A 17046-nucleotide genomic window follows, 5' to 3' on the forward strand; every position below is an offset into this window, starting at 1 on the left:
TTTAATCATCCATCCCTTGACCATCAATTTCATTCAAATCACAATGCAGCTTGACAATCCATTCTTCATCTCATCGTCTTGATCGGCAGTCAAGTTATCCAAAGTCAAGCAATCACCAATCATCAAAGAGTCAAGGATCATGCTCACTCCACTCACTATCACCTCTACCAACAATCATATGATAATGGTAGAGTAGCATTCTTATTGATTTAGTGTTGTTTGGTTAAACTCAAACAATCAATCAATCAACAAATAAAGAGATGTGCTTCTTCCTTTGAGGGGACACAGTACACTCGATAATGTAAAGCCGGCCATCTCTAGAACGATCATTTACAACTAGTATGCTCGTCAATATACGATCATGATTCAGTTTCCAATGCAGGACTCCAATTCAAATTGAACGTGTCTGCAGATATTATCAACTTCTTTTCCCTTTCCAATTTATCCTAATTAAATTAATTAAATCCTAAATGACATCATCCAACTCTTGGTAAGTAATATAATTAAATATATAATATAATCTCAATACTAATATACATATGGTAATAGTTTAAGAACATTTCCATGGCTTCCATTTATTAGTATAATATTGAATGGAGTTATACTAATATTGAGTATAGTTAACCTGGTATTACATGGACGTAACTCATGTTTGATTGGAAAGTTCTTTGTATCACTATATGTCATTATCTATGTTGGAAACATAATATTCTCATTCATTTTTTATAAAGTTGGAAACAGACCAAAGTATGTATTTCAATCACAATTTATATTAATAATCAAGGATAACTAACCTAACTTATATGCTTATACTCCAACCTTAGTTGTGCTCATAGGAAATGTCTATATATTAGTTTAATAATATTCTTTATATTTTCAATTGCCTTATTTGTAATGTCCGAGTTGATCAAGGAACCAGTATCCAAAACTGTATGAATAGAACAATCAAAGATAGATAACAAACTAGCTCCTAACATTACGCAATCAATCATCGGATATCCAGAAATATGATGAGTCCTTACATCATCTGTTGAGAACATGTGGAATAATCAATTGGGTATTCATCGGAATGATGATGTTCTACATTGTGTTTGCGACATGCGCATCATCGTTCAATGAACCGAGCAACAAGTCAAATGCCAAGGACGTAGAGACAGCATCACCCTACAAACAGGACATACAGAAGCAGCTCAATCACTCTCAAGAGGCCTCTATCAAGGTGCACAGTCAACCCAAGCCATCATACCCATCTGCCTAAAAACTTCATTTGTTGTCGATCGAAGTTGCTCTGTATAATATTCATCTACATACCTGCATGATAGCTGTCTTCATTGTCGCAACCACTGAATAGTAGTAGTAGTATTCAGTAAATCTGCAGGTCCTTCAAAGACATCGATATGTTTCTGTTGCTGCTGTTGGTCGTCGCCAATCATTAACTGTTGCTGTCATAGTCGTAGTTGTTATTATTGTTATAGTTGATGTTGGTTCATTTATTAGATGATCGCAGCGATGATATGAGCTGTTGTTATACAATGTCGCTAAAGTATTAAAAGTGTTTACTTCTTCTGGTTGGCAACAAGGTCTGGCATCTGAAGGTTGACTGTGATGTGGTAGTTTGGTGTGTCGTCAACAAGTAAGTATATTATTATCATCAATGATAGTATGTAGATGATGATATGATTGACTATACATACTGGTGTTGGCCTCCTTTCCGTTGTGGTAGGTGGTGAAAGTTGATTGCATAGCCTCTCTGGTCTTGGCAGAGGTTCTGAATGGCTCCTTCAAGCAGTTGCGGAGGTGTGAGCCCGAGATGTTAATGTACTCAAGGTATGAAAGTCCTGCGAATCTCCAGTATTGTCCTGCCATTGTATCTGTTTATATAAATATATATGTTTTGTTTGTAAAGTAATGATTGATTGTTGTCGGCTCTCTCTTATTTTTGAGTGTGATCACTCTGACTTGACGCGTATCTTGTTCATGTGCTCCTGGGCTGTTTTTCAAAATTAAATCAAAGTCTTGGAGGAAGTTCCATTTCGTTCAAACATGGTGGGTGATGATCACCAGTCATCAGACTTCTCTCAATTCAAGTTCAACTTGATCTTCAAGTATTACAACACATAAAAAATAACACATACATTAAGATGAAGTTGTCAAACAATGCTGTTATAGCATCAATATTGTTGATGCTGTTGTGCATTGCAAATCAACATGCATATGCTATATTCGAGGAGCAGATAGGTGTCAGAGACTGGTATGTCTATCTTATCTCTCTATATCTTATCAAGCATACATACATACTAACATAACCAATCAATGTGATAACAACACAACACAGGAGACTAACAAATATTGGATTAGTAAAGGCTGCTCATATTGTCAAATCACTAAATCAACCATCTATACTCATTCAATCGACTGTACCTTCAACATTGGAATCAGGTGTCAATACCCAGGTTCTGAGTTTATTACATTTGGAGACTGGTTCATTGTGTATGTTTGATGTCAGTCTCAAGTTGCTGCCACTAAACTGACTCACCTCAACTACTTATATATAGTATGGAGACAGATCTTACCAGCACAGGAGAGGTCATTGGAGTCTGTGACATTGGACAAGACATCAAACTCATTCATAACAGTGTCTGGTGGCAATGTGGTTAGGCTGTGGAGCATGGCCAAGGGATCGTTGCTATGGACAAATACCCTGACGAATGAGGATGGTGCCAATGTCCAGTGTACCCAGGCGTCCTTTAGCGACAAGGACCTTGACGTACACGTTATTTGTCAACAGCGTCATTACAAACTATCGCCCAAGACTGGATCGGTACAGACCGTGTCACGACTAAAGGGTGCCAACAACGACCTGGTGATGCTGTCGTACAACAATGGCAAGCTATACTCTGTGACAAAGAACGACCTGATCGTCAGTGCCGGCGCCATCGAGAGGTCAACCTCCTTGAACACCAACAATGGCCACGTCAGCTCTAAATTCCTTCTCTCCGATAGTCTGTTGGTATTGTTGAGTACATCTGGCAAGACACATACCCTACACGTTGGTTCGGTGGCTGGGGAATCAATCAACCTCGTCAGTCACACAGTGTCCACCACGACTGCAGTTGATGATGGTGACGTTGAACTGATATCAACATACAGTGACAATCGGTTTGCCATCAGAGTGAACAATGTAGTGGAGCTCTATCAACTTGTTGACAATGACAAGGTGATCTCGATCGGATCGTACAATGGTGCAGCGGCATCATCAACCTCAACCTATGCTCTGTGCTCCGCCGCGGCGACATCAGGAGACAACTATACAATCAACGAACCATCGACCAAGACCACAACAGCCACAACACTCAACGCCAAGTCAAATGGCGAGCCAAGACTATTGTTCGTCAATGATAAGTACTCGGTGGTTGTCACTGCTGATTGGTCTGTCACAGCCTACAAGGGTGCACAGTTGCTCTGGACCAGAGAGGAGTCATTGGCTGCCATCGTCCAGTCCGAGATACTGGATGCACCGGTCGACGCCTCAACACTGTCACAGTTGGAGTATGAGTTTGAGGAGACTGCAAAGGATTCGATGCTCAACCATATCTACCGTCGTTTGGAGACTCAGTTAATGTCCCTGATCCGAAGCGAACCATCGTCGACCGCCCAGACCGATGCCGACCGCGATGCAAGGTTCACAGCCACCTGGAACAGAGACGTTGACAAGTTGTTGCTGGTCGCCACAAAGGCTGGCAAGGTATTCTGTCTGCACACTAGTGAGAGAGGTGCCATCACCTGGTCTCTCTACTATCCAACATCCAGTGTTGGACACTCTATCCAACTGTTTATCACTGGTAGACATCTCCCAGACTTGGAGGCAGTGGTCGTATACTCTGGCGTGGACAAGAGATCGTTTGTCAGCACAGTCGATATATTGAAGGGCGCAGAGACCTCAAACAAGGCCTATCAACAGGAAATACTTCACTCCTCTGTCATCCCTTACAGACATCTTTTATCGTTGGACGAGGCCTCTGCCTCCAATGACACGACAAAGGCAGCGCTACCCGAGAACCTGTTCATGGCCGTGATCAACTATCCCCAAGGACAACCACCAATGGCCATGGTACGACCATGGACATCGGCCATACGCTCAAACTGGGAGCTGTTGAAGCACGTCCACTTCTACCTGGCCGACAAGGCCTCAAGCGTGATCAGAGGCTACTCGATCGAGAGCATAGCCGATGGCAAGGGAGGTGGCTTCAAGACCAACGAGAACTGGGTCGTCAACTTTGGAGCCAGTCAGAGGATCGTCACAATTGCCAGCTCAAATCCCCACGAGGTGATTGGATCGCCCGCCTTTGTCCTGGGCAATCGTAACCTGTTGCCAAAGTATATCAACAAGAACTTGATATCGGTGGCCTGCATGGACAGCAAGACACAGTTCCTCTCGATCTATCTCATCGACTCAGTGTCTGGTGAGATCATCAAGCAATTCGTCAATCGCAATGCTGGTGGCAAGGTATCAATCGTCCACATTGAGAACAGTGTCATCTACTCCTTCTTTGATGTATCACTACACAAACAAATCATTGCCAGTATCGATATATTTGAAGGTTCAGTCGATTGGAAGAAGTAAGTAGTATACTATTTATCAGGTCACTTTAGTGGCTCACTCACTCACTCATTCAATCACAATAGGACTGTATTCTCATCATATGATTCGAACCAAGACTTGATCATCCTTCAAAAGACATTCGTTTTCCCATTCATCATTCAAACACTGTCAGAGTCCATATCAAAGAAGGGTATCACTTCAAAGTTTGTTCTGGTTGGTCTTGCATCTGGACAGATATTACCAATTGATAAGTAAGTGATCACTCAACCAATCAGTTCCAATGATGATCATGATCACTTATTAACCTCATACACACATACAATAGGAAATGGATTGATTCAAGAAGACCTTACCCATCTGAGGCGTCACCATTTGATCAAGAGGAGGGCCTTATCCCATACTCACCCAATCTCAACTTCCCTCACTTCTTATATATCACGTACAACACTACTATTCCAATGTTACAATCGATATCAACACAGGGAACATTCAAAGAGTCAACATCACTTGTTGTGGCCAATGGCATTGACTTGTTCTGTGCATTGATATCACCTTCCAGCGCATACGATGTCCTAACAGAGAGTTTTGATCACTTTGCTCTCATTGGCACCACATTGTTGTTGGCTGGTTTGACCTACATCACATCCAAGCTCAAGAAGAACAGACTGCTCACAAGGAAATGGAAATAGATCCAATATATATAAATAATTAAATAATAAATAAATATCATTTACCTTTTCATACCCAATGAATAATTATTTTTCGAAAAGTTGATATTTACATTCGTCTTTTGTTTGAATGGGGGTTCCAAACACTTTATCTGAACTCAAAGCGGACAAACCAAAAACAGAGGTTGGAAGGTCGGTAGTAGGCTGAACTTACTCACAACACTTTCTCAAACACAAGACAGATAATTAGACTGTATCGATAACATACACATAATACATACACATACACACATATATTCATACATATATAATCAACAACAATAACAATAATAATCAATGGGAAATGTATTGGAGAAGTCAAGTGGGGACCCAACCAACCAAGGTAGGCTTCTATCTCTCTCCCTCTATCTCTATCTCTATCTCTGTCCATCCATATGTCTAACTGACTATGAACAACAAACCTTCATAACATAGATGCTTATGTATTTTGGTATAACTTAAAGAAGATATTCGAAAGTCCAAACGACTTGATGCATCGCTTTCAACCATTCATGTGTGATCTACAGAGTCAGTCAGCAGACAATACTGACCCGGTGAAGAGGATGCAGAGATCATTGTCATCATTGGCACGTCAGCCAGAGGATGCCATCAAGAATATCTTGGCTGCGATTAGGTCCAAGATGAAGCTGGTTCCACTAGAGTGCGATCACATCACCCTCAACCTGGACAACCATCACATACCCGAGAAGTTGGTGCTCTGCATCTGTGCCACAATCGTGGCCAACAACGAGAACTATCACAATCGTCACATGACTACCACACACAAACAGACACCCGTTAGCACGATGCGTCGAAAGAAGATACACTCTGAGTTCGATACACTCATCTCACAGTACTACTTCAACCTGACCAAATTGTCACTCAAGAGGACCGCACTCACACAGCGCAGTCTCGAAGCTTTGTCCCAATCACTGCGCCACAACTATTCTATTCAGGAGCTGGACCTTGGTGGCAACGAACTCATGTCGACCGGACTGGCCGTGCTCACGTCTGGTCTGCGCTGGAACAAGTCCGTCACACGACTCAACATTAGCGATGTACAGGCCTTTGACGAGGGTGCCTTTATGATTGCCGCCTTCCTCATGACCACCAAGACGCTGCACACAGTGGACCTCTCGTCCAATCACATCACCGACCGCGGTTTCGAATCGCTTAAGCAGGCCGCCCTCCGAAACACCACCATCACTTCACTATACCTCGAGGACAATATTATAGGACATGCCAACATAGCCTCACTCAACTATCTACTCAAGCGAAACGAATGTGTACAGCATGCATTCGAGACAATATTCAATGGCATCAGATTCAACAGAAAGTTCAAGAGTCGACTGGACAACATGAGAAGAGGAACACAATCAAGAGCGAGTGCAATAGTCAACGCCACACCTGGTGGAGGAGGTAGTAACACTACTGGTACTACCACCACTGGTACACCAATGCCACAAGATGGCAGTCAACCAACATTTAGAGTATGTCTCTGTGTGACTCGAAGGTTCATGACCCTTGAACTAACATCCATCCAATATCTGATTAGTTTACATCAATCAAGAAGCCTCCACCAGAGCAAACACTAAGCAATAGGTATATTGTGGGAATCAGCGAGACGATTGGAAAGCGTCAGACAATGGAGGACAGGATGGTGGCATATGGACGATACAGAGGAATGGATAACTGCGAGTTATATTGTGTGTTTGATGGACATGGTGGAAAGACAGCATCGGACTTTGCCGCCGACAATATATACAGAATATTTGGAGAGTATCTAGAGTCAACTCAATCACCTGACAAGTCATTCCAACTGTCATACCAATCGATTCACAATCAAATATCAGCATGGCCATTCATTGGAACAACAGCGGTATGTTTGATTGATTAATCGAATGAGTGAGCCCTTGACTTACACAAGCACATCACCATTATCATTTTTAGGTATCTGTTTATATCAAGGACAATCATATGTGTGTGGCTAATGTTGGAGACTCAAGAGTTGTGATGGGATCACTAAACTCAAACAATAAGATTGTTACAGATCGATTGACGTTTGATCATAGACCAGTGGAGGAATCAGAGCGAATGCGTATTATGAACTCTGGAGGCAACGTACTCAATGGACGTGTTAATGGAATGTTGGCGGTATCCAGAGCTCTAGGTGATTCATTCCTCAATCCCTATGTCACATGCGAACCACACCTCAGGAATCTGATACTTAGCGACAAGAACTTATTCCTGATACTCGCTTGCGATGGTGTATGGGACATGGTAAGTACAACCTCAACCTCTCTGTGTATATGTGTATGAATAAGACTAACTAATACTCATTCAACCTAATAGGTATCTGATGAGGAGGCAGTGGAATTAGTTTATAAGAATCTGGCTGATCCAACAAAGGCCAGTCAGAAACTGAGGGATCTTGCCTATGAGCAAGGGAGCACGGACAACATCAGTGTGATGGTTGTAAAGTTGAGTCAATAATGATATCAATGTACATTTATAAACTTATATTATATTATATATTATTATTTATCCATCCAACCAACATCGATAGTGAAGGGTCGTCACGAACTTCAAAAATAATATAAACAAGTGTGTGGGAAGCTTGTTTGAAACAACCCAACCTTCATTATCATTATCACCACTTCTTCAACAACAACATTACAACTTAGTATTATCTCTTTAACAAATATAAAGAGGAATGATTGTCAATAACAATCATCATAGTAGTAGTAGTAGTAACAACAGAGGTAATGTTGTTGGTGGAGGTGGAGGTGGTGTTCCAATCAAACAAATATCATCACCACCTCTCTACAGTATGCTAAGTAGCAATAATAATATCAGTGGTGTCGGTGTTGGTGGAGGAGGAGTCAATAGACATCAGTTCAGTGTCAACAAACCTGATAGTTTATTCAATCAACAACAGCAACAACATAATAACTATAAGCCACTTAATCAATATAATGAGCCAAACAACAATAACATCAACAACAACAACAACAACAATGTACATAGTAATCATAATGGACATATGAGTTCAACAGGTGACTACAACAATAGACCATCATCAATGTCATCGTACATGTCTAGACAGAACCCCATTCAACAACAGCAACAACAACATCAACAACAACAACAACAACATCAACAGAAGGATTGGAGATACCTTTTGAATGGACATGACATTGTACAGTTGATCAAGGACAACGAAGCAAAGACACTTCTCACTTTGGCAGAGTCGGCATCTCAACTGCTCAACATCGATTTGGACTCCAAACTACGTGGTCGTCTCGACTCTGACACTGTGAAGCTACTGCGACTCTTTCAATTCACATCCACCTATCTCATGTCATTGTCCGATCGCGACGTGAGACCAGCCGAGGCATACTCTCATACGTTCCTCTCGAATCTACAGCATCTGAAGCAGCGCAACCTCAAGATGGCACAGGACATTGACGATGTAATGTCTGCACTGCCCACACCTCAGGACCAGCACACATTTGATCCGTGGAAGTCATTCGAGGCTCGCTACCGGAGGAAGATGGAGGAGATGGAGGAGGCACACATTGACAACTCAAAGTGGATGAACGATCAGATGAAATCACTGATACGTGGAAAGAAGCAGGCTGGTATCGATCAATCACACACACCAGCGAATGTCCCGCCACCATCATCAGTATCAGGCTACGGCAACAGTCTACATCATCTTCACAATATTCATCAGAGTGGCAATCATAACATGGACGATGACATTCGAGTCAGGAACAACAACAGTCAATACGACATTAACAACAACAATGCATCAATGATGAAGCAACATTTGACACAACAACAACAACCATCACTATCATCGACTAAACTCCGCGAATTGATCAAGGATGAGTTATATCCCTACGTTGATCCCATCTCATCATCAATTACATCGGTGCAGCAAGACATAAATTTTGTTAGAGACGAGGTCCTTAAAATAGTCCAAGCTGGAAAGAATGCTGAGAAAGAGAAGAAGAAGACAGTACAGTTGCACAAGAAGATCGAGTCATGTAAGTACTGCTCATTAAGATCACAGTCACCTCAATATGTTCCTAATCATCAATCAATCCAAATAGTGAAGGAAAGGTTCGATAAACTGGAGAGCATTCTGTTGAACCTGCCAAACTTGACTGAGGAGGAAGTCATTTCCGACTCGAGACCAAATGAGCGCATCACAACTCCACCATCTAGGTCACCTCAATGTATGTCATCCTGCTCCCCAACCAACATCAATCATCCTAACACTCATACATTGTCCTAGACTTGTCGTTGATCAATCGACCCTACAAACTACTATGTTACTTCAAGCATTCAAACGAGAAGATTGAGAAGGAACGTGAGGCTATCGCTAGCCAATTGAATGACATGCTTAATCAAAAGGGCGTTGTGCAAACCGGCTTGACCAAGGCAGAGCTGGCAGACCTCATGTCTGAGCTGGAGATGGAGCGCCAAACTGACAACAACTATGACGAACAGGCAGAGATGCGAGCACACCTCGAATCGGTCATTGATGATGTCATCGCACAGCAACTGTACACAACCTTTGTCGATCCGACTCAGTCGGAGCCACCAACCAACCAACTGCATCACTCTACGCCATTGATCAAACAGCAGTCTAGTGACATGCTCTCTGGAAGCAGCCATCTCCTGATGGGATACAACAACAGTAGTAGTCTGACACGTATGCCAAAGAGCAACAACAGCACACCCAACATTGCGATGGGACGACAGAGCCCTCCACCACAGCAACGCGGCTCACCAGACAACCTTGACCTTTCCAGCGAGGACAGCGACAAACGACATATCTCTTACATTCATTCTCGAGGTGGTGGTGGAGATGGCGGTGTAGACATGGGTAGACGTGGATCAACCAACAGTAACAGCAACATCAACAACAACATCCTCAACGACCTTGTTATGGAAGACCAAATCATCCAGAAGTACCTGGAGAACGTCAAGCAAGAAAACAATCAGCAGGATGCATCGAGCATTGGAGAGGACAACAGTGAGGTTGAGTCTAATAGTAGTGGCAACGACACGCATAGCAAAAGCAAGTCACATCACAGACACGATATTGCCAAATCATCAGACGACGACAATGATGATGAAGAAGAAGAAGAGGATGACGACGATGTTGTACTTAGATAGTTGTTACCCAATAAACGATGGGGTGGTGCCAAGTAGGTAGATAGATACCCTCAGCAGTACTTGTATTAAATCATGATTCGGAGGATGGGTAGCCATTATTTGCAAAGGTATTCCGATGGTCCAATCAATCCTTTGGTATTTAGCCATGTCCATTGAACATGAAAGTGACTGTCTACATCCAAATGATGTTGATGATGATGGATGGTAATGTGGTCGACCTTAGTCGAGGCACTCGACCTACAACACTTAGTCCTTGCCATTTTCCTCTTTGGACTCTTCATCGCCATCCTGTTCATCTTCATCATCACTGTCATAAGCAAACAGTGATGCAACAACAGGCACTGTCTTGGGCTTCTTGTTTGAATCATCATCTTTCTGATCATTATCCTCTGTAGTAGTTCGTTTGTTGTTGTTCTGTTGTTGCTTCGTAGCGAGCGTTGTAGTTGGTATGAGTTTAACATTGACCAATCTCTTCTTTGGTTCCGCCAATAGCACAGGAGGTTCATCAATTAATGTTGTAATTGGTAATTGATCGACTATACTGCCACTGACACCACCACTACCATTACCAACAGTCTTGATTACCAAAGTAGCTTGCTCCCTCTTAAAGAGCCGCAGTTCTCTGTCAATCTCCTCTTGTTCCCTTCTCTTTGCTTCAATCTCTTCATGCTCTCTTTCTTGATAATATTGTATATCATCTTCATTCAATCCTTCAGATGCCTCTGTACATGATATGATTATCATTAGTACATGTGATTGATCATTGTTGTTGTTATGTGACACATACTATCTTTATGTTTCTCATTCCACTCATCATCTCTCTTTGCCTTTTGTTCTTGTAGCCTCTCGTATAGACTTCTTGGATCATACTCTACATCCTTCTTTGGAGCACCACCTTGCTCCTCTATCTCCTTCTCACTAATGAACCTGCTGTTGAACGTCGTTGATGACATCGTTGTCAATCATATCATATCATATCATTCAAGTGTCAGGAATTGAATTATGAAGTTGAGTTGAGGGCTCGTCACCTGACACCCTTCAAGCCCACCCCTTCACTTCAAGAGAGTTCACGAATGAACCCAGAAACCAACTTCATGTCACTTTATCAACACTCCTCACCCCTTCACAAAACATAACTCTATTCTTCAACTTCAAACAAATACTACTTTATATATATACTTGATTATAACCTTAAACATGGATACCAAGACACCTTCAGACGCTATCAACACTATGTATGAGATTGCTCATAAGTTGGACGCAAATCAACTGGCATTCGACGGTGATCAAGCTCTATACTCTCAGGTTCTACAGCTGTCAAAGGTGTCAAAGCAGACCAAGCAACTGTCTAGTCAGTTCCTGTCAAAGTACTTTAAGCGATTCCCAACGCTTCAGGGACAGGCACTTGAATCATTGATCGACCTGATCGAGGAGGATGACATCCCCATCAGAATCAACGCTATCAAGGCCTTCCCTTCCATCTGTCGTGACAACCCTGACTACATTGCTAAATTGGTCGATATCCTCGGTCAACTTCTCAACACTGGTATGATATTCATTCATTGATTCTATTCAATCAATCAATCAATCAATCAACATTGCTAACAAACATGGATGATCATCATCTTCTCAGACTCCCCGATCGAGTACGAGACAGTAAAGAACTCACTGATGGAGCTATACAAGCTTGACTCGGCAACAACACTCAACTCTGTGCTGTTATTCTTAGAGTCATATAGTAGTCAGAAGGACTTTATGCTAAAGTTCCTCAAGGAACGTATGCTCCCATTGATCAAAGTGGACTTTGGCAAGAAGACTGTTGAGGAGAAGACATTCTTCAGAGAGAGGATGCTCAAGCTGATTACAGCCACGACTGACAAAGACTGTGACATACTATTTGAGCTCTTTGAATCATTCCCTGGTACCCAACTCAAGGATGTCGTCGTCTATCTTGACACAATACTGCCAGTCTTCCAAACACAAAAGGTATTGATCGATCTGTTCTGCAACATACACGATCATCATCATCACACGAGACTAACAACAACAATGATAACATATAGATTGCAGACATCAAGAAGAGATTGTATTATTTAATAAGACTGATGATTAGAAAGTCATCAAAGGTAAACGAACCAACCAACTGCAAGATATATGAGTATTACTCAAAGACGATATTCCCATCGTTTGGAGAGCTGGATGAGGCCGACAAGATCGAGTTCCTCACTCTCTTTGCACAGATATCCCGAATCTGCAATGCTACCGATGCTCCAGCCCTGTTTGAGATCGTATTCAATAAGATCATGGTATGTTTCCCCTGCTCCTCTGTGGTCAAGTCACATCTTCTAATGCCCTATCGATCAATAGGAGTTTATACCAAAACCAGTGCCAGCAGACTATGACTTTAAGCTGAATATCTTGGAGGCATTGCTGTACTCATTCTCCTATCTTGGTGCCAAGACACCTGCACTACTCAGGAAGCACTGTGCATATATCACCAACACTGGTCAACCAAGTGACATGGCTGTCGAGTTGGTACCGGCAAACTTTGACAACTTTGTCTCGAGACTGCGATCGGTCAATGAGAAGGTCGGTGCCCTCGAGTCCAAGCTCAAGAAGGCTCGTGAGGTACTGCCAAAGACAGACCCACAGTTGGCCACAATCGAGAAGACATACATTACGACACAGAATCTACTGACCCTGGTCAGGAACCTCTCCAAGAACCCACCAGTTCTTCAACCTTCAATGAACCTATCGTTCAGTGTGGTCAAGATAGACAAGCCAAACAAGCCACACAAGCAACAGCAGCAGCATGTCCAGCAGCAACATGTCCAGCAACCAAGACAACCACCACAACAAAAGGCACAAGTCCAGGTGGCCGCTGATCAGCAAAACAAGGGAGGCAAGGCACAGAGTGATGACACCAAGAAGAACAGGTACTCACCGTACGTGCCACCTAGCATGAGGAGTGGCGGAGGAGCACGCAAGAGACAACTTGATGAAGAAGCAGACGATGGTGTTGTTCTACAGCTCTCATCCAACAAGACAAAGAAGTTGTCCAAGTTCAAAGGAAGAGGAAACAAGAACTTCTAAGACAACATCATGATGTCTGATACATTCTCCTTCATCTCAATACAACTCAATCACTAGTTATAAAGGTTGTTTGTTTCCTTCTGTCCATTACCTGATAGATTGTGGATCGACTCGATTCTTTCACGGTTGATCAATGAATGATCCAAGTTGACATCATCGACACATTGATGATCCATGTAGTCAGTTACGAATTCTTTGAGGCTCTTCACACGCTTGTCAAACCTAAAAAGGCAAGTTCACACCGACACAAACCCACACCAATATCCAATAATTCAATTGGAAACTATAGTTTTGTAGTTTTATAGTTTTATAGTTTTATAGATTACACTGCACAGTCCACCCCACTCTCTAGTGTGCCGTTGAAACTCATCAGATTTTGTTGTTTGTTGTTTGTTGCTTGTTGTCAAATGAACAATTAGCCTCTTACTTGAGCCAGTCTGTTCACACACAAATCTCTTGGAAGGCCTACCAATTAGATTGCAATAGTTCCAAGACGACACCTTTCATTCGTCGTTGTTATTCTTCATTCAAGCATTGCATCATTATCACTATCAATTTATAATAATAATAATATAAATATAATTTAACTTTATTATATTTGTAACAATACACTATATCAAATTCTTATTACTACTACTATTACTAAGATAAACAAATATTAATACAAATAATATTTAAACCCAGGTATTACTAAATAGAATTTAATTGTAAGAATCAAATGTAATGAGATGACGACACAATGTTGTTGAACTCTTCAAATAATTGGAAACACCAAATATGGACAAGATGTAGATAATACAACAAATATACTAACACCATCACATGATGGATGGATGACACATTCTAGAACAAACAACAAACATCAAACAATGGTTTCATTCATTCAAAGGATGTTTGAGTCAAGATCAAACAGCAGCAACAACAACAACAATAAGCGATCAAAGGATAACCTCACTATACTATCACCAATGTCATCACCTCAGTTGTCTTCCTCACCAAGGCAAATTGCAAGAGCGAGCCCATCCCCAATATCATTGTATGACGATGAAGATCTTTCAAGGTCATGTCCAAGCAGTCCCTCCCAAATCAGCAGCAGTGGCAGCCTAGGCAGAAGCAGCGGCACACGATCATTCCTCCGCTCAAGCCTCGATGGCCTCAAGAGGAGATTCTCACTATCAAGCATACCCGACGGACGATCACGTGACAACCTTCCCGGCTCACCACTAATGATTGGTGAGGATTTTGTTGGGGACAACCTAAACAACAACAACCACAACATGGAGCCAGAGGCATACTTTGAGCTGATGGACCAGTTCCCAGAGGAGGTTGAGTTGTTGATCATCTCATTCCTGGATGCGAGTGACCTAGTCTCAATCTCAATGGTTAGCAAGCATTACCATCAGTTAGCCAATGAGAGGACTCTCTGGAAGAAGGTGTGCTCACGTGAGAACTGGAGCTCATCAAAGATGTTTGATCCAACCTTCTCCTACAAGACTTATTACTTTGAGAAGAGTGCTATCACCTCTTCAGACTGTCTATTATGGGAGAATCCAAAGCAATATGGTATTGCACCGTCCAAGAGATTCAAGCACACGTCTACTTTCGTCGACAACAAGATCATCTTTATCGGTGGACAACAGACTGATACCAAGCGCTTTAACGATATATACTATTACGACATCAACACCAACGTGTTCACCAGACCCGACGTCAAGGGTGACCAAGTGCCCCGCTTCTCGCGCCACACCGCCTCCCTGGTCGGCAAGAGCATCTACATGTTTGGCGGCTTTGATGGCCACGGCAACAACTTTGAGCTGGCCGTATACAACACCGAGAAGGAGACCTGGTGGAATGTTCCCAAGAGCGCACTCAAGGGCGACCTGCCAGCCACTCGCACCAACCATTCAGCCGCGACCGTCGGCTCCAAGATGTACATATTCGGTGGCAATTGCAACGATCAGTTTGGCAACTACCAAGTGCTGGGTGACCTGCATGTCCTCGATACCAACACCCTCACTTGGGAGAAGCCAGTCGTCACTGGTGACATCCCATGCGCACGTAGTGGCCACTGCATGACGGCCATCGGCAACAAGCTATTCATGTTTGGAGGTGGCATTTGGAATGAGGTCGATGGCTGGACTCACAAGTTCAACGACATCTTTGTGTTTGACACATTGACAAATGTATGGACGCGACCAGTTACCAAGGGCGAGATCCACACCAGCACCTTTGCCATCTCGTTCGCCATTGGCCGCTTCCTCTTCATCTTTGGCGGTGGCAGCAAGCCCCGTCACTGCGTCACCAACGACACATACATCCTGGACACTGAGAGCTTCCAATGGATCAGCAAGTTCACACCTGGTGATGATGGTAATGTTCGAGCCCGAGACATGGGCACCGCATGTGTTGCAGGCGGTGAGGTATACTTCCTTGGTGGCTATGCTGGTGGACCAACAGACTATTTCGACAAGCTCAAGTTCAATTCGAAAGTGTTGACCAAGTTGGCCAAGAGGAACAGTGTACGACTGTCTTCATCATTGTCGTCATCATCAAATATCTATCCATCCCAAGGAATGAGTGTGATGTAATAATACCTCCATACATAAACATACTTTGACCTTATTATTTCTATCCATGTAAGGAACACCCATTTCATCTTCTAACTCCGTGTTCTAGCTGAAGAAGAAGACAGTCCAAGGTAAAGAAAACATCTCCTTGTAGCCTTGGTCGCTGAAGCAAAGGTAGATGTTTTAGAGTCAAGCAAGTTGATGTGGTTGTCCAAGGTCTGTCCTGGATGAGGACAATATGGTATTGATACTGCGAAAGTGGTCCAATCAATCAAACACACCTCACAAGGTGCTCCTTGGTGTGAAAAGACATCTTGATGTGACACTCCCACTCTGGTCGAAACCCAACTTTAATCTCATCAAATAAATATCTGTCCGACTCCACAAGATGGATCATTTTGACTTGACAGGAGATATTTAACTCAATCTTTTGTAACACTGAGTATCTGTTCACACACCTGATCCATCCAGACCCATCAGGATGAACACCAACGTCCCCGGAATGGGGATGGCACCCTTCTCTTTCATAATTTATCTTAACTTAATAATGTTGATTATTGGCTGACCATCATCATGTTTTGTTCTCATCTACAACTACTACGTCATTTACTCTTATCTTATCAAATGTATAAAGACATAGTCGGAATATATATATAATTTAATATAATATTATTAAACTTTAAACAAATAATGGGGAATATCTCAGTCATTCGATATTTGATTATTTCTTTATTAATATTAATAAGTTTGATATTTAGTTGTAATATAATAAATGCACAATGTCCATTAAGCTCACCATTAAACAGTAGGGGACAGTGTCAAGCATCAAACTCATCAATAACATTGGCAATGGAATTCGTATGTTTACAAGTTATAAATATAAACT

General features: G+C 42.3%; 7 protein-coding genes across 7 annotated transcripts; 5 read left to right on the forward strand and 2 right to left on the reverse strand.

The window, feature by feature from the left end:
- Positions 1 to 1556: 1556 nt before the first annotated feature.
- On the reverse strand, positions 1557 to 1866 carry SAMD00019534_095750 (hypothetical protein; the record flags this gene model as incomplete). The annotated part of the gene is made up of 2 exons (XM_012895042.1): positions 1557 to 1600; positions 1695 to 1866. 2 exons carry the CDS (start codon positions 1864 to 1866, stop codon positions 1557 to 1559), a joined length of 216 nt encoding a protein of 71 aa, XP_012750496.1.
- A 275-nt stretch (positions 1867 to 2141) lies between these two features.
- Positions 2142 to 5292, forward strand: SAMD00019534_095760 (hypothetical protein; the record flags this gene model as incomplete). Its single annotated transcript, XM_012895043.1, has 5 exons — positions 2142 to 2251; positions 2336 to 2490; positions 2556 to 4620; positions 4687 to 4854; positions 4929 to 5292. 5 exons carry the CDS (start codon positions 2142 to 2144, stop codon positions 5290 to 5292), a joined length of 2862 nt encoding a protein of 953 aa, XP_012750497.1.
- Positions 5293 to 5822: 530 nt separating this feature from the next.
- On the forward strand, positions 5823 to 7803 carry SAMD00019534_095770 (hypothetical protein; the record flags this gene model as incomplete). The annotated part of the gene is made up of 4 exons (XM_012895044.1): positions 5823 to 6800; positions 6866 to 7189; positions 7261 to 7590; positions 7663 to 7803. The coding sequence occupies 4 exons, from the start codon at positions 5823 to 5825 to the stop codon at positions 7801 to 7803; spliced, it is 1773 nt and encodes a 590-aa protein (XP_012750498.1).
- A 220-nt stretch (positions 7804 to 8023) lies between these two features.
- SAMD00019534_095780 (hypothetical protein) lies at positions 8024 to 10500 on the forward strand (the record flags this gene model as incomplete). Its single annotated transcript, XM_012895045.1, has 3 exons — positions 8024 to 9362; positions 9429 to 9554; positions 9614 to 10500. 3 exons carry the CDS (start codon positions 8024 to 8026, stop codon positions 10498 to 10500), a joined length of 2352 nt encoding a protein of 783 aa, XP_012750499.1.
- Positions 10501 to 10746: 246 nt separating this feature from the next.
- On the reverse strand, positions 10747 to 11453 carry SAMD00019534_095790 (hypothetical protein; the record flags this gene model as incomplete). Its single annotated transcript, XM_012895046.1, has 2 exons — positions 10747 to 11222; positions 11288 to 11453. The coding sequence occupies 2 exons, from the start codon at positions 11451 to 11453 to the stop codon at positions 10747 to 10749; spliced, it is 642 nt and encodes a 213-aa protein (XP_012750500.1).
- A 244-nt stretch (positions 11454 to 11697) lies between these two features.
- On the forward strand, positions 11698 to 13593 carry SAMD00019534_095800 (hypothetical protein; the record flags this gene model as incomplete). The annotated part of the gene is made up of 4 exons (XM_012895047.1): positions 11698 to 12046; positions 12134 to 12486; positions 12564 to 12806; positions 12868 to 13593. The coding sequence occupies 4 exons, from the start codon at positions 11698 to 11700 to the stop codon at positions 13591 to 13593; spliced, it is 1671 nt and encodes a 556-aa protein (XP_012750501.1).
- An 869-nt stretch (positions 13594 to 14462) lies between these two features.
- SAMD00019534_095810 (hypothetical protein) lies at positions 14463 to 16172 on the forward strand (the record flags this gene model as incomplete). The annotated part of the gene is made up of 2 exons (XM_012895048.1): positions 14463 to 14975; positions 15234 to 16172. Coding segments are annotated over 2 exons (1452 nt in total), but the record flags the coding sequence as incomplete, so codon positions are not given.
- Between the last annotated feature and the right edge of the window lie 874 nt (positions 16173 to 17046).

This window comes from Acytostelium subglobosum (assembly GCF_000787575.1).
Source record: "Acytostelium subglobosum LB1 DNA, scaffold: scaffold23, whole genome shotgun sequence".
NCBI classification, from domain to species: Eukaryota; Evosea; class Eumycetozoa; order Acytosteliales; family Acytosteliaceae; genus Acytostelium; species Acytostelium subglobosum.